General features: G+C 37.2%; 1 protein-coding gene across 2 annotated transcripts in view; it reads left to right on the top strand.

Annotated features, from left to right (window-relative positions):
• MRE11 (MRE11 homolog, double strand break repair nuclease) overlaps positions 1–18,652 on the top strand; it is a 1,653,959-nt gene that overhangs the window by 1,163,063 nt on the left and 472,244 nt on the right. For both annotated transcript variants that reach the window (XM_044072642.1, XM_044072643.1), the window contains exon 16: positions 14,537–14,638. In XM_044072642.1, coding sequence (XP_043928577.1) covers positions 14,537–14,638 — 102 coding nt within the window. The remainder of the gene's footprint in view (positions 1–14,536; positions 14,639–18,652) is intronic.

The raw sequence follows: 18,652 nt of genomic DNA on the forward strand, positions 1-18,652 counted from the left end.
ACCTCCAAAGCAGACACCCAAGCAACCGCTACCCCAAAACAAAACACGTGCAACACATAGCTCACAAAGCCAGTGTGCCGAACAGTCACAGTTCTTAAGGCTAAACAACACACCTTATACACTTGTAATAGGTGACTCTATCGTCAGGCACACTGACGTCCCAGTCACCAGGCTGAACAAGGAGATGGTCATGGTGAGCTGCCTGTCGGGCGCTAAGATCCGCCACATAACACAAGCACTCAGGTCACTCCAAGGCAAGTACATATATGACTCAGTCATTGTCCATGCTGGTGTGAATGACCTGAGACGTACCTCCCTGGACTACATGAAAAGAGACATAGAGGAGCTCTCTGAGCATGTAGCCCAGGCCGGTATGACCCTGACCTTGAGTAGCATCTTACCCTCACCAAGAATTATGCCACAATATGAAGACATGATGATCAATTTCAACAATTGGCTTAAGTATTGGTGTCATTCAAAGGGGATCCAATGCCTGTCAGCCTGGGATGACATGCTCGACAAGCCACAATGCTTCGCTAGGGACGGCTTGCAACTGTCACCCCTGGGCTTTCGGATACTGGCAAAGGCTCTTGCTACCCCCATAGTGCCTTTTTTAGACAAGGCTCAAAAGACAAACCCACCTCCATAGGTATCACAAGGGATAAGAAACTAAGAGTAATGCTACTCAACGCCAGAAGTCTAAACCTCAAGATGCATGCACTCGAAACTCTCCTTAGCATGTGCAGTAACAGAAATCTGGTTCAAGGCTCCTGAGAGCACCCCAGCACTACCAGGTTATACCTCATACCATGCTTTTTGGCCTCAAAACTTGGACCGAACCACAAAATGAGGGGGAGTATCAATATTCGTCAAAGATGCCCACACCTGCAGGTTGGTGGCACAGCACGAAGCATCAGAGACTATCCATGTGCAACTAACAGTGGGTAAAACTGCCTTCCAGTTTATAGCCTGCTACAGACCACCCACCCAAACCCAGGAACCCCACTCGGCCTTCCTGCGATCTCTGGAAAATATGAAGGTCTCTCCAAACACCATTATATTGGGCGACTTCAACTGCCCAAACATAGACTGGTAGCATTACTCTAGCTCCAACATCCTAGCCCAAAGGTTCCTAGAATTTATAAACTCAGCTGCTATGGAACAACTTATTAACACTCCCACAAGAGGGGAAAATATACTGGACCTGATCATTACCAACATGGGGACTCTATGCTCCAGACCAGAAGTGTATCCCTCACTGGTAAGATCAGACCATAAACTAATCTTACTGGATATTCACATCCCGAATCTACCCCCTGCCCTGAAAACCACAATGAAAAACTTCTCTAAAGCAAATTTCACACTCCTCAAACCGAGGTGGAATCCTTCAAAGCCCCCGGGCCTGTGGAAAATACGGCCCAGACCGCAGAATCCTTTATAAACGCATTCTATGAACACCTTCAGGAATGCATGGATCATGCAATCCCAAATAAAACCAAGACCCAATCCTACAAAGGCAGACGTCATGTCTGGTGGACCCCAGCCATAAACAAACTATACAATAGAAGGAGGAAGCTACTACATGATAGAGCAAAATCCCAAAAAGGGAAGGCATCTCTGATCAGTATTAGCAAAAAACTACAGGCACTCATAAAATCGTCTAAGGCCAGCTTCGAGAGAAAAATTACACAGGACACTAAGGATAATCACAAGGCTTTCTTTAGTTATGTTAGGAACCTGGGTAGGAATTCCCAGATATGCTCAGAATTAGTCCAAATTGACAAAAAATACACCAAACCCACAGACATTGCCAACATTCTAGCTGACAGGTTCAGCGCAAACTTCTCCCGCCTCTCCACACCAAAAGGGCAAATATCTATCCCAGCAGACTGCTTCCCCTCTGACATCTCAGATGCTCAGGTAAGAGCTGCCCTCTCCAAAGCAAAAAACACAGCATCAATGGGACCAGACGGTGTCCCGGGCTGCGTCCTACATGAACTCCAAGAAGAGCTAAACCCAAACATAAAACTACTGTTCAATCTCAGCCTTACTACAGGATATGTACCCAAAGAGTGGCGTATAGCAACAGTGGTCCCTCTCCACAAAGGTGGTGCCTCAACGGATCCTGGAAATTATCGCCCCATAAGCCTGACTAGCTTGGTCTGCAAAGCTATGGAAAGGATTATCATGGACCTCATAAATAAAGATATTGGGGACCTACAGACACTGGATCCTACCCAGTTCGGCTTTGTTAAGGGCAGATCCTGCCTCTTAAACCTGGTTGATTTCTTTGAAATGGTCACCAAGGCCATTGACAAGGGGAAGGTGGTCCACACAGCCTACCTGGACCTCGCAAAAGCCTTCGATACAATACCCCACTCGGGCATTATAGATAAGCTCACCAGCGTAAATATAAACCCCTATGTCACTAGAAGGGTTGCAAACTGGCTCAAGGACAGAACCCACATGGTTAGAATTGCTGGAGCCATGTCAGACTCCAAACCAGTTACAAGTGGCATCCCACAAGGCTCAGTCCTGGGACCTCTCTTGTTCGGTATATATTTCTCGGATGTACAGGCCAACATGGAAGGACTGTGGCTGACCAAGTTTGCAGATGACTGCAAACTGGGTGCCATAATAGACTCTCCAGCCGACACAAGCATCCTCCAAAAGGGCCTCATAGAAACAGACAACTGGTGCCAGAGCCATGGCCTCAAGCTAAACGCCAAAAAGTATATAGTCATCCCCTTTGGCAAAAACAAAGTGCCCACAAATTACAACATAGGTGGTAATCCATTAAGTACAGAAGAAGTAATTAGGGACCTGGGAACCCAAGTTGATAGCAATCTCTCATTTGACAATCACGTGGCCAAAGTGGTTAGAAAAACATTTTATATAGCCCACCTAATCATGAAGGGATTCACATCTAGATCAGGGGAGGTCATCGTGCCTCTTTACTCATCCCTCATCAGGCCCATAATTGAGTACAGTACCCCTTTTGGGATGTACCTTACCAGACACCTGCAGCAACTGGAAAGACCCCAAAAGTACCTCACCAAGAGGATCAAAGAGCTCAAACAGATGCCATATGCTGCCCGGTTAAAGAAACTCCAGCTCTACTCAGTGGCATACCGCCTGCTCAGAGGCGATCTGTGCCTGATGTATAAAGCCATGTCCAACCCGGAATTAATGGACATGCTGCACCTCAGAAAATCCAAATCCCATCGAACTACGCTTGAGAGACTTGAACCTCAGCACTGAAATAAATAGGACATGCTGGAGGGACAGATTCATAACCCAGAGGCTCCCTTCACTCTGGAATAAAATCCCAGTCCAGGTTAGGCAGAGTCCCTCATTGACTCTCTTCAAGAGGAATCTTGATGAGTGGATGGGAGATCGTAGGTTTACCCCGGGTATCACTTCTGTGTCACTGTTGGGCAGAGGCACAGTATACTAACCTCGAAAAAGGGCATAGCAAAATTAATTTAAAATGGGTGGTGAAAGCCAAACACACTCTGGCTAGGCTTATAAATGCCCTAGGGCAGATAGCCTAGTATGAACCTATGAACCTACATATATATATATATATATATATATATATGTGTGTATATATAGATATCTTTAGAAATTCAACATAGCAAGTCAGTTTTCAGAAGAGCTAGGCCACAACGTTGATCACTCACATCATTGAGCAGTAAGTACATTAAAAGCCCTAAAGACTGACAACTTCTGGCAGCATGACAAACAGCATTGCTGCTACACAAAACTAACTTTTTATACATGTTAAATAGCTACGTGTTTGTGTATATATCTGTGTGTGAACGTTATATGTAGAAGCAATAAATCATGGGATATTGTGCATGATACAGATTTTAATACATGTCCATGAGTGTTGCAAAGCATAAACTCTTTACTGTGTGTGTGTGTGTGTGTGTGTGTGTGTGTGTGTGTGCGCGCGCGCGTGTTCATAAGTTATCTTTTTAAGCTTAACTATGCTTCTTAGATGTATCTAGAAAGTTTTGATACTCGAGGGTTGTTTTATGGGGTGTATGTAGACCTAGGCATTGGTGGCTTGTGGTAGTATATGTGCTCTGTACAACTCCAGGTACCTTACGCATTTATAAAATCGGCATTCGTTTACTTATTTATTTTATTTTTTACAGTTTAGATTTTATATTTGTACAGTATTTATATGTTTGGTAGTGTAATTGTAAAAATAGTTACATCACCTACTTTAAATAAATGATTGTCAGGCAAAGTTATAGCATTTGACTATAAAAATGTGGTATGACACTTTCATAATAGTCATTTAAGGACCCTTCTGTCAAACTGGACTCCATTACTAAAACCTGGACTCCTAAAACCAAGTAATCCACAACACTGAAAATCAGTGCCGAAAACACATAATGACAAAAAATTAAACCATAAATAAGCATTTTCTTTATTTTCAAAATTTTTTCTTTTTCGTTTTACATTAATAAATGTCACAGATAAAAACCATCTTACAACATGACCGTGTATATATATATATATATATATATATATATATATATATATATATATATATATATGTTATACATTGATGTCAATACCACAGGATATAGGTCGTACAACATATCTATTTACACTATGTACATAGATGTTTTCACTGTTAATTCCACAGGTGTACAGACAGTATATACATTCGTAATATCCAAGTTATTATTTAATATCTGAACTTGTATGTGTTCATCGGTTCCATTAGAGTGTATTTCTAAGTTGCTGTGTGATGAACTATGCTAATATGGTATTAAAGGTTTGTTCCCAAATTTCTCTGGATTTCATGATTTTGTTTCTTTTATCTGTTACTATTTTATGAGCTAAAAGGTGTTGTATAGCTACTTGTTTAAAACCCTCCCAAGAGATATTTATCGTATCTAGCCATTTAAAAGCTATATACAGTTTCATTAGTAGGAAGATTGTTAAAAGTGTATTTGCTTGTTTTCTTGGTATTTTGGGTGGGAGAATGTGTAATACAGTGAATTCCCAAGTTAATGTTGATGTTTGATAACCCATTTTTTGTAATTGTACCATGAGAGAGTTCCAGAGTTTATAGACACATTTACAGCTCCAAAATACATGGATTAAGTTGGCTGTCTGGTCTTTACAGTGTGGGCAGAAAGGTGATTTTGATGTGTTAAATTTGTGTAGGATTGCAGGTTTAAAATATGCAGTATTATTGATCATGAGCTGAGTGTATGCTAACTTTTTGAGGGGTATAATCTTCAGTGTTTGATTGCCTGGCTTATTTGCTGATCATCTATGGATGGTTTGATTTTTCTCCAGTAGTTAGAAGAGGAGGTCTTTCTGGTATTTGATTTCATTTATCATTTTATATGAATTAGTAATAGTTTTCTTTGTTGTGATAATAGTTTTCCAAAACCTGTTACAAGTTTCTGTGTCACTGTTGGTCATAGTAGTATTTTGGGGGTAACTGGCACACAGTTCTTTGATTTGTTTTAGGATTATTATGTGTGATTTAGGGAGGTTTAAGTTGGTCCTCATTTCTTGTATTGAGCAGTTAAGGTAAGAATAAATATCTTGGATTGTTTTATCTTTCAGTCTGGGAAAAGGGACTAAGTCCAGCATCTTAGTGTTTATTTTTAAGTTTGTGTTTTTATGAAGGGGTTGCAGTATTGTCATGGCTTGTCCAAGGTTCAAGAATTGAAAGAGTTTTTGTGCTAAGTTGATAGAATGTTTTAAGGGCTCTATAATGTTATAAGTTTCTATTTCTTTTTGATTCAGGAATGGAAGTGCTTTGGGATTGAAACCTAGCGCTTTAATATATCTATAAAAGACTGTCACCCAAAGAGGAGACCAATTTTCCATTGACGGGTTATGTTCAGCTATTCTTAATATTCTGTTAGTGTTAATGATCGAGTAGTACATTTTAAAATCTGGTAAATTTAGTCCTCCTTTGTTTTTGTGTTAATTTTGGATAGGAGAGTCTGTTTTTTTGGGTTCCCATATAAATTTTGCAAGGAAGGTATGAATTTGTTTGAAGAATTTATTATGTATTATTGTCTGTTATGTCATGAATATATACATTAGTCTAGGTAAAATGTTCATTTTGATTATTGATACTTTGGTCAAGAATGGTAGTTTTAGGTTGTTCCATCTTTTACAGTCTTGCATTATGTTTTGCCATTTAAGGTTTGCATTGTGTTGGTAGAAGTCTTTGTTATTCTGGAAAAAGGTGATTCCCAGGTATTTAGTTTCTTCTTTTATTTTTATTGTGTTTAACAATGGTATTAGTGAGATGAGTTTGGGTGTTTTTAGGGGTAAAATATTAGTTTTATTGAGGTTTAGTTTGTAGTTAGGCATAGTCGATAAATGCTCAGTTGCAGCCATTATTTTGTTTATATCTGAATTTTGTGTAGTGCAGTATATGTTCAAGTCATCCGCAAATGCAGTGCGGTATGTTTTGAAGTTGTGTGTTGATGGAGGATTGTGGTATGTGTTTTGTTTAATGTATAGAAAGAGTGGTTCTAGGTATAGGTTAAACAGGAAGGGTGATAATGGGCATCCTTGCTTTGTTCCATTTTTTATTAGAATCCTATATGACCAAGTTTTATTTATATATAGAGATGTGTATGGGTTGCTATAGAGAGTTTGGATGATCTGAATGAAGTTATTGGGTATATTAAAGTAGGGTAGTGTTTGGAGTAAGAATTCTAGGTTAACCCTGTCAAATGCCTTGTGGACATCCACTACCATTGTGTAGATGTTGATATTGTATCGGTTAGCGTAGGATATTATAGCAATAACCCACGCCTGGGTGTGGGTAATGCTGGATTTACCCACGGTTGACGTGGTTTGGTCCCGAGGGCGAAGCCCAAGGGACCAAACAAAGGCAACCGTAGGTAAATCCAGCATTACCCACACCCAGAAGTGCGTTATTGCTGTTATACAATGACATTATTTAAGAAAAAATTAATTACTTTTCTTAAATAATGGCATTGTATAATGCCTCCTTGCTGCCCTTCTGCAGCTGTCTGGTATTTCGTGGCAGTTCTGATGTACTGCACATGCGTATGCCTACGCAGTACATCAGAGCTGTGGGCAAAAGCAATGGAGAAAGCAAGATCTCTGTTGCTTTTTACACACTGTGTTGCTATGTTAAAGGAGTTTAACATAGTGAGACAGCTTTAAAAAAAGCAACAGAGATCTCCGTTGCTTTTTTTAAACCTGCGTCGCTATGCTAAACTCCTTTAACATAGCGAGACAGTGTTTTAAAAAAGACTTATACTAATGGAAAAAGTCCGGGTGACCGGACCTTTTTCCATTAGTATAAGTCGATTTACAATGTACACGCTGGCCAATTAGCGTGCACGTTTTGGAATATTAATGGGGTTTCATGGTATAATAGTGCATCTAATGTTAATGTATCGTCAGTAGTCTGTCTATGTGGCATAATTCCAGATTGTTCTGGGGAGATGATTTTCTCTACCAGATTTTTCATTCATTTTGCAAGTATAGAGGTAAATATTTTAGTATCTATATTTAAGAGGGAGATAGGTCTGTAGCTGTCAGGGTTTTTGGGGTCTGTGTGTTCTTTTAATATAAAAGTGGTTTTAGAGGCATTAAAGTGCATATCATTTATTTTATAGTTTGTTATGTAATTCAGTGTATAGTATAGTAGTTTGGCTATCAAGGGGGAAACTGCTTTGCAAAATTCTGATGCAAGTCCATCCGGACCCGGAGCCTGATTGTTGTAATAATTTCACTGATGGATATCGGTTCAGTTAGTTTTTTTTGTTGGTCTAAATTTAGTTTAGGGGATTTCAGTTTTTGAAGGAAAAGAGTTCTGTCTTCCTTTGAGGTTTGTAGTATTTGTGTTCCATATATTTGAGAGTATATTTGTTCAAATGTTTTAATAATGTCTTCATTTTTTGTGTAGTTTTTGTCTCTGTAGTTTATTTCTGATATATTGGAGACATTTTTGTGTTGGGAGAAATTCTGGCTAGAGCTCTAGATGGTGTTTGAGTTTCTTCTGCATAAGTGGCTAATATTCTGGCTTCATAAAAAGATAGGTTCCTGGTTTCTAACATATATAGTTCCCTTTACACTTTTAAAGGTTCTGCTTCTGTTTGGTTCTTGGGGTTATTTATTAGTTCTTTTTCAAGATGCTCTATTTTCCCTTTAAGTTTTATTTTTTTTATAGTATGCTGCTTTTTTGATAAACAATCCTCTTAATTTGTGCTTTGGTTGCAGCTCATTCTTTGTCAGTTGGTACTTGGAGTTAGTGATATTTGTAAGAGCTATTTTTAGTACTGCTTCTGTTTCTTTTATTACATCCATTTTGGAAAGTAAATTAAGGTTTAATGACCAATTATGACCCCTATTCTCTAAGTATATATTTTTGTCCCAGTTAATGTTCAGTGTGATTTTCGAGTGATCTGAAAAGAACCTGGTATATATAGTTATTGTTGGGTCCATGTTAATAAATATGTCAGAGATTAAGACGAAGTCTGTCCTTGACCACATTTTGTGGCATTGTGAATAGAATGTGTATTTCCCTGTTTTATCTTCACTTTTCCCATATTTAAAAAGTCATATAGTTTGAAATCTTGTTTGAGTTCATTAAGGGCTAATGTGGCTTGTTTATTATGTGATTTGGTCAGATTAGATTTATCCTTTTCTGGGTTTTGATATGTGTTCGCGTCACCTCCAATCACTAGGTAATGATCTTTAAATTGGTTTAAGGTTGGGTATAATGACTTAAAAAAGTGCTGTTGGTTATTACAGGGTGCGTAAACATTAAATACCATTATAGGTTTTGGTATTGTAGGACTAGTAAATGTTACGTAACATCATCTTCCCTCCTTGACAGCTTTAGTTTTAAGTATTTTTTCCTTAAATTGGTTTTTAATTATTATGGCTGCCCCAGCACTGTTGGTTTTCCCCTCTGAAGCTATGATTTGACTTATCCATTTCTTTCTGCTAATTTCTGCCCATTGCTCTGCAGTCAAGTGTGTTTCTTGTATTAGTATGAGGTTGGCTGTGGTTTCTAATGTAAGGTGTATGAATAATTTTCTTTTTTTCTTGTTTTGGAGCCCTTTAATGTTCCATGATTCTATTTCCCACATTTATTTATTAGGTGTATTCCTTAGATATGTCATGTATATTAGTTTTGTTATCTTTGTATGTGTTGCTGAGTGATGGTTTAGGAAAGCACCTATTTATCCTCGTCCCTACTCTGTGCCTAACCACTATATCCCTGGACCAGGAATAATCGGGGGGGGGGGGGTGAAGATTTGTTATATGGTTTACCTTTGTCTAATCTTGGAATGTGTTTTCTTTTCAGATATAGATTTGACCCATCGTATCCCCCCTGTGTTATTATATACAATGAGGACAAATCTGAACATACTAGTTCCCTCAACAAACACTGCTACTTAATGTCCCTAGCCTCTTCCAACACATTATTTATACAATTATGGTATTGCATTTAAGGTACAGCATGTATTGTTTTAGTCTTGTGACTAATTCTTTCTAATAGTATTTTTTAAAACAGCATATTAATATACATTCCTCAGTAAATCATATAAATATATGTACAATAGTAATATTGTTAAACAATCAATCTTGCAATTTTTACATTTTTCTTTCATTTGAGTTCTTTTTCCTCCCCTTTATTTATTCAGATTTCTGCCTTCTTTGGTGCTTGTAATGTTTTTCCGCATCAGTCTGTGTGGGTTATAAAATATATACTTGGCACCTATTTATCAGGGGTAGGAAGTATATACATACAGAAAAAAAAACAGCTTAGCCAAACAGTCCTTCTGCTATAGTTAGAATATTAAAGCTATATATACATTATCCCAAGATTGTTAGGTTATTTTACTATTTTCCTGAGATTACTACTCTCCAGGATGTTTTAACACATTTCTAGTATTTACATAAAACATTTAACTTTTTTTTCCCTTTTTTTCCCCAATATTAATCTATCAGCTGGCCTGTTTCTGACAGTTTATTTCTTGCCTATTATTTAAGGCTGGATTTTCATTCACCTTCACAATACTGGGTGTACTGTTTTAGTGAATGGCTCAGTTCAACATTACCTTATTTCTTCAAGGTTTTGCTTGCAGGTTGGTTGACATATATGGTGCAGCTTTCTTCTTTTAGCTGGTGCAGATCAATTTTCGTTTTTCAGGCAGTAAAATCTTTTGGAGCTTGCTGAGATCCATTTTGTCTGACTGTTCTTGTTAATGGAGCCTTCAAAATTCTAGGGGGACCAATTTTGCAGATCAATGTCCCAGATGGAGATTCCTTCCTATATTCGCGCATCGGAAATGGCAGTTAATTTTTGGTTCTTACCCAGGCTATACTTCCTTTTCCTGTGTTCCTCATGGTTCACATAGTGGATTTAAGGGCCTAGACAGCAAGGGGAAGCTTTCAGAGTTGGATCCCAGCAAGAGTGCTCGTGAATGGGGTCATTTCTTCACCCAAGGGTCGTTTCTCATTTTTTGTGGATTTATTTCGTTTCTGAAGGTGGAAATTGCTTGAAAATGGCCAGGAATGTCTCTTTTGCCTCTTTGGGGTTAGCAACCATGTATTTAACCTCTTTGATGTAGAAGATTAACTGATAACTGATTTGGATATTTCATCTGGAATTTGATTTTTTTTTTATTAGGAATTTGCAGTAAGGAGATAGTAGTTGTCTTGCTTGTCTTATTTGTATTGGGAGGTCTTGAGCAAAGGAGATTTTATTATTATTCTAGGTGAGTGTGCCTTTTTTCTTTGCTGCCAGTATGATTTTATTTACATCTTGATAGTTTAATAGTTTAATATAGACAGGTCTTGGTTTCAGTGATGTTTGCATTTCCCTCAGGGCTCGGTGGGCTCTCTCTATTGTTATTTGCTGTATTTCTTCAGATTCCTCTAGCAGGGAATTTATTATTTGCTTGATTGTTGGCATTAGATTGTTATGAGGTACATTTTCAGGTATTCCTCTGATGATGATATTGTTCCTTCGAGATCTTGCTTCTAGGTGTGTTAGTTTTGCTTGTAAGTTTTGTATTTCTTTGTCTTGGGCATCAGTTCTTTGAGAAATTTAGTATTTTTATTACATTTTCTATTATTTTGGACTCAGATTTTTCCATTCTGGATATTATTTGGCTGAATGAGTCACCAAAGGTTTGAAATTGTAATGATAAGTCCTTTATTGCTTGCTGGATAGGTAATAAGGCAGTTTTTATGTCTTCCAGATTAGCTGGCTGGTCTGTCTTGGATTTATTTGTAGTTTTAGAGTTGTCAGTTTGTTTAGTTGTCTTTTGTCTTTTTGAAGTTGTGTTTTTCTCAGGTGAGGCTAGTACTGAGAATTTGGTCCTAGTTGTTGTTTCCGTATTATTTTCCTCTCTTGACATCTTGCTGTATAGTGTTTTACCAATCTTGTAGTCAGATGTAGGGCCTTAGTAGCACATGGCTTAAGCTGTTATTTAGAAATCTTCATTAATCCTGCTGTTTCTGAGCTGAATCTGTCACTTTTTCTTCCTCTTTTGTTTGCTGGATGATATTAGCAGTAAATATCTACATTTATTTCTGTATTATTAATTCTACGTTACCTTCTGAGTTTGTTTTAATCCAGGGTATATCAGAGAGCTAGGTGATAGCAGTGTTCATAGAACAGCGGCCATTTTGAACTCCCAAACCATAAACATTTTCTGCAGGGAGGTAAACTCCTCAGTTATGGAAATGTGAAGAATAGATAAATAGCTGGAAACAGAGAAATCATTACCAATATAGAAAATTAAATCATACTGGCAGTGATTTTCAGTGGAAAAGAGCCATTGGCATTTTGTGCCTCGTGCACCTGACACGCGGGGTACAATGAAGTGGCAACATTTAGAGCAGCTGTCAAACTTAGAATATAAATAAAAATGCTGGTTACTGCCACAGCACGCTTGCTTATAAACAGATAAATAAATAGGTAAATAACTCGACAGAGTGAGAAATAACATCCAATGTGTAGAAAATCCAAGCAATCCAGTCTTCTGAAACAGATAATGCAGTTTATTGCACAGAGGAACCACTAACTAGTAGCTTCTTCAGATCACAAACAGGAAGCACAATAGCCATGTGCTTTAAATATCTGCATGTTAATTAATCAACCAACTTTTAAAGCAGAAGCGCCATAAAACAAAACTTAAAAACTAAAAAACTAAATATATAAACATAATATCATTGACATCTAAAGTAGACAATAGTGTATACATATTCTATTGAAAATTAAAAATTAAAAATTAAAATAACTTCATTCCATAAAGAATGTAAGAACGTATTATAAGCAGCATACTATCAAGTATAAAGGTATATGTAGCCTAATACATAAATGCATGTGATAGTCATATTAAATAAAACCTTAATACATGCAAGTAATAATGCAAGGCAACTTATAAACTAAGCAAGGTAGATACCATCAGAAACATGATAGCTAACAATAAAAAATAGTCATATGCAGATCGAGAGAACTATTATCAAACAAAGTGATACTTGTTATAGTAAAGTCAGTACATGAATGTATATCTGCATCTGTATAAAAAATGTATATAAGTGTAGTGTCTAAATAAATATATATATCTAGATGTAAAATATGAGTGCATATGTACAAGAATAAATAAATAAATAAATAAATAGAAGAAGAAGCTGTCAAACTGTTGTGTGCTGTTACGCAATTCCATTGTTAAATGTTTCACAGTAGTTTCCGTACTTCATAGTTTGAATACATATTGCAGAAATACATTGTCATTCTTCAAGGAGTGGTGGTCAGTAGATGTATGTTGAAAGTTTGAACTCAGAAGCTTTGGTAGAGTTATGTGCATTTATTGAAAATAAGTATATTTTTTTCATGATTTATTAGTTTTGCAGTTAAACCATTAAAAAGTGTACTTTTCCCTGTACATATATATAGAGAGAGATCTATAGATAGACATACACTTTGTATCTCTCTCTCTATATATATATATATATATATGTGTGTGTGTGTGTGTGTGTGTGTGTGTGTGTGTGTGTGTGTGTGTATATATATATATATATATATATATATATATATATATATATATATATAGAGAGAGAGAGAGAGGTACATATCTGTATCTACATATATGTATGTATATGTAAAACATACCAATTCCAAGATCACACCTAGACACAGAAAGGAAAATTGCAGCTTTACCAGCAGTTAATTTTTCTGAGAAAAAAAAACAGCCAGAGAAAGTGGTCAACTCAGTAATAAAGTATCTTGATTGCAGAACCTTTGCCGTGTTTAATTTTTCTTCTGAATGTTTATCTGTGGTGCAGTTTGTATTTTTGGTTCGTAAAAAGTTGACAGGTTACAGTGATCGCACAAATAAGTCTCAGTCACTAGGGTTTTAAACACAAGCCTAGTTCTAAAATAGGACGTTATGTCGAGGTGTGTGTGTGTGTGTGTGTGTGTGTGTGTGTGTGTGTGTGTGTATGTATTTATATATATATATATATATATATATATATATATATATATATATATATATATATATATATATATATATATGTGTGTGTGTATATTTATATATATATATATATGTGTGTGTGTGTGTGTGTGTATGTATATATATATATGTATATATATATTTTTTTTCTGCACACGTACATGGTATATATTAAAATATATGTTTGTATGTGTGTAGTTATACACACAAGTATGCATATATATATATATATATATATATATATATATATATATATGTGTGTGTGTGTACACATATATATATATATATATATATATATATATATATATACACACACACACACACACACACTTGAGATTTTAGCATTTTGGAATTTTGCTCCTACTGAGTGGTACACCTTCCACAGAGTTACTTTATATATAGGCAGCAGGGGATGTGGATTGACAAGGGCTTCATTCAGAAACGCTTGAAAGATGTATTTGCTTTTTTTGTGTTTGAGTCGCAGTTTACTTTTTGCACTGTCAGGACTTCCTCTTCAGTATTCTGCACTTTAGTGTGCCACAAAATCTTGCTTTTTTATTGGGGATGTGTTCTTTGTAATGGTAAAAGACCCTAGGTAGCCCAAAGGTCACTTTCCATTAAAATTTGCAAGTACTGACTGTCCACTATATCCAGAGGCCTTGTGCTTGTCATTATGGACGTCTGGGACTTCTTTATTGCAATTTACTCCTGAATCTGTAAGGTGAAGTTTTAGAAAATGTTATTTTAATGTGTCTGAGTTACTGTGGTATGAACCTTAATGCTCTTAAAATTTATACTATAATTCCAAAGGAAAACAAAACTAAAATTGGCAGCAGATAATATTTTAAAGATAAGTAATTTGACATGTCAATGAAGTTATTCGAATTATTGTACAGATGTAGATAGTTTATTTCTTGCATTTTTTTAATTTTGACATCTGAAATTAGTGGATTCCTACATTTCCATCTTTTCTGTTTGTGCGCAATGGGTCTATAAACCTACATTCTGTTTTTTCATGTATGCAGGACGAGGTGGAAAGGATCAGTTGGAAGCAAGGGCATCTGGTAGCACAAGGTCGTACAAACCTGCCGTTACTACTCCTGCAAAAAATATGTCCATCATAGACGGTATGTATAAAAGATTAAATTAATCTTATGGCACAATTTTGTCTTATGAAATTAAGCAACCCAGAAGTTCATTAGCAGCAGCCACCCAACATAAATTGACACGAGAGCTCTGTTAACAGCTTCATATAAATGAAAAACAGCTTGTCATTTCTTGAAATTGATTAGTTACCATTGCATCAGCACACCCAGTTGATACAAAACATTCATTTTTTTGTTAGTGGAAATTTTCCCTATATTATTGACAGTGCACTCAGGGATAAAGAGCTTCAGCAAGACTTTTTGTTTGTTTGGAAAGTTAGTGCTGAGGAAAATATTAAACTACCCTGTTGGTAGATGTTTCATTGTAAGGTGTGGTTTTGTTACTTTGTGTTCTAGTAAACAAGCACATAGAGAGAATCTGTCGTTGCCTGTTAAGACAGGCTGTACTTGTTAGACCTTTAAGCTGGAATATGTTTGGTCATATTTCCAGACTTGACAGCATGATTGAAAGAGACAATTTGTGATGTCTCTGAGGTACATGTAGAGAACATTTGAGTTGATCATGTCCTAGGACCATACTTCTGAGAACTCTGCAGTAGGTAGCTTTTTGGCTGTTCTGCCCTAAGATTCATAATTCCATATATTACTGAAATGTAGACTAGGTTAACTTGCTATGCCTCTGCACCCCCTCACAATTTCTTTTTATCTTCTCATACAGCCCAGATCTTAATTTTAATGTGTGACATTGAAAAATGCCTATGTCTGTTTCCTAAACTGGGTAAGAATTTAACATAGAAACCTTTAATTCCCTAAAACATCACAACTGGTCCCCTTAAGACACCTTCCCCTCGAGGCTGTTGAATATTTCAGCAGCTCATTTTTAAGCATCCTTAACTCCTGTTATTGAAGTACGTTGCAAATCTATACCAACCCAGTTGCTAACTAATGACACCATTAACATAATGAAACAAAGAGACTGAGCATGGTTAAACTACCAAGCATGGCTAAACTACATTTCCCTAAACAACTACTGCCAACTATGAAACCTAGCCAAAAAAACAAATTTGTTTTGAAAAAAGCTCTACTACACCCTGATCCAACAAAAGCATAAAAACAACCCTCAGAAATTCTGGCACTCCATAAAACAACTTGAATCCTGGACAAACCACTACCCCCACCCCAGCGTCCAAAATTCCAACATAAGCATAGCAGCCCAATTTAACTCGCATTTTATTAACTCCATTCAAGCTACAGTAAACAATAGAAACTATATCCCACCAACCATTCCCACAGCTACTACCCATCACGCTACCACCTTCTCATTTCAGCCTGTCCAAACCACTTACATCAAAAAACTCCTTTGTCAACTTAAACCCACTACTCTTGCAGTAGAGCAACTCCCAAATTAATTTCTTACACCAGCAGCTTACTCCATCTCATACCCAATCTCCTTATTTAATAATCGCTCCATTACTAAACAATATGTAGCAGTACTCTGGAAACTCTCCCACATCATTCCTTTTCATAAAGGAGGCCCCTCCACAGAACTGTTCAACTATAGACCCATAGCCATATTCTTCCCCCTTAGTAAAATACTAGAAAAATGCATACATTCTCAACTACTGGCCTGTCTACTATAAAACAGTCTTCTCTCTAGCTCCCAGCATGGCTTTAGACCAAGACACAGCACCACAACGGCCCTATTAAGTTTCACAGATTCCATCAACTGCCACAAAAACAGTAACAACCTTGTATTTTCAATTTTCTTAGATCAAAAGCATTTGACACTGTCTCACATCAAAAACTTCTTCAAGAATGATCTTCCATTCATCTCTCATTATCATCCATCACTTGGTTTCACAGCTAAGCATTTGACACTGTCTCACATCAAAAAATTCTTCAGGAATGATCTTCCATTCATCTCTCATTATCATCCATCACTTGGTTTCACAGCTGTCTGTCCAACCGTCAACAAGCTGTCAAGTGGAAGGATAAAATGTCTGCCCTTCTGCCTGAGGCTCTCTTCCTGAGCCTTTGCTCTTTTCCTTCTTTACAAACATAGTTCTGCATCCACACATGCTACTGTAGTGCAGTATGCAGATGATTCCACTGTCACCTGCACAGCCCCGTCCCTCCCCACCCTCCTATGTAAAACCATAAAGCCTTCACAGACATAGAGCAGTACCTCAAAGAAAATCAACTCATACTGTACTCTAACAAGACAAAACTAATGATATTCTCTAATAATAGATCCACAGAACCAACTACCCTGTTTTACATCCTGTCCTCCAACGGCACTAAAATTGAACCAGTAGATAGCACAAAGGTACTAGGTGTCAGACTAGACAGCTCTCTAAAATATGACAAGCACATAGCCCTTACCATAAAAAAGGTGCATATTAAACTTGGTTGAATGTATAGGTCCAGAACATTCCTCACCCCTTGCACTACACTAGCCATAACAAGAACACACCTTCTGTCCACACTACTATATGCTTCTCCCATCTACACTTGTTACCATAAAATAGCCCATTTTGCTACCGGCCTCCAGAATAGAACACATCATTGCTCAGCCCTGAAACAACTGCACTGGTTGGGTTGTCTGTATAGGTTCAGAACATTCCTCAACCCTTGCACTAGACTAGCCATAGCAAGAACACACCTTCTGTCCACACTACTGTATGCTTCTCCCATCTACACTTGTTAAACATAAAATAGCCCGTTTTGCTACCGGCCTCCAGAATAGAACACATCATTGCTCAGCCCTGAAACAGCTGCACTGGCTTGAGCTACCAAACCTGCTATCACTTAACCAACTTAAATTTGTTCACAACATCATTCATCAACCTAAAGCCTGTCCAGCTCAAAGAATTTAGTTCAACCTTATAATACCACCTGTACCTTCTGCTCAGCCAACGAACGACTTCTCAAAGTGAATAAATCTAACAGCTCTTTTGGTGACTCATTATTCGCAAATGAAATCACAAAAGTATGGAACTGCATTCCCCAACATATACTTAATACCCCCACTACCTCCAAATTTAAAATCCTTCTTAAAGAACAACTAAACAACAAATGACTCTGTTACTGTATCTCCCCTGGACAAGTGCTTTTCTCCCCTCACTCATAGTTCACATTTCCTTCTCTCAAACCTCTTACTAACTTATATCTTCTTTCTAGTCACTTGAGACTTCATATTTTACTCTGTAGGAGGCTTCACTTTCTCTGTTGTAGTGAAGCCGGTCTCTCCCCAATTACTAGGGGTTACTGTGAGATCTGTACACATTGAAACTGCACCTATTACATACCTAATTTACTTCTGCATGTATTAATATGCTTCTGTATAACATGTTTCTGTATGTGTTATTAATTGATGAATTATGTTTATTACTGTGTTTATTGCAATTACTGTTCTTACTTTCTAAATTGATATGTCTTTGTTACTACAATTTGTCATTGGAGCATTTCTCCCTGGGCCTCCAGTGAAAATGGGCTACTAGCCCAATTGGATCATATAGGTAAACAAATGTAAAATAATTAAATAAATAAATTCCTACTGTCCCTGTAGTCATAAGATTTACTTATCATTTGTTTATCAGGATAGTGCAAATGGACAAAGTCCCTTTTCAGGTGAGCTGCAGGGGGGGAAGCTCCGGTAGGGTTGCTGTCAGAAGACCGAAGACGCATTCTGTCGAATGCATCTTGGTCGAACTGTAAATGTCGAAAACGCAAAATGACAAAGCGGCTTTTGAGTGAACTCTTTCCCTGGAAAAGAAGTTGCTTGGTCGCATCCGTCACTTTGCCGTTTTCGGCACTGTAGTGTGATCTAGGAGTTGGTATATTTAATAGGGGCCCCTCACTTAAAAAAGTGTTTTTTTTGGGGGGGGGGACAGCGATTTTTTTTTTCCCTAGGAAAAAAAATCGCTGTTGTGGTAGTTCACTCATTTGCGTTTTTATTGTTTTGTGTTTGTTATAACAGCGTTCGATCCTTTGATCGTTTGCTGTTATAACATAGACCAGCTCCAGTACACATAA

The sequence above is a fragment of the Protopterus annectens genome, chromosome 5.part0 (genome assembly GCF_019279795.1).
Source record: "Protopterus annectens isolate FY-2018-M chromosome 5.part0, PAN1.0, whole genome shotgun sequence".
In the NCBI taxonomy this organism is placed as follows: domain Eukaryota; kingdom Metazoa; phylum Chordata; order Ceratodontiformes; family Protopteridae; genus Protopterus; species Protopterus annectens.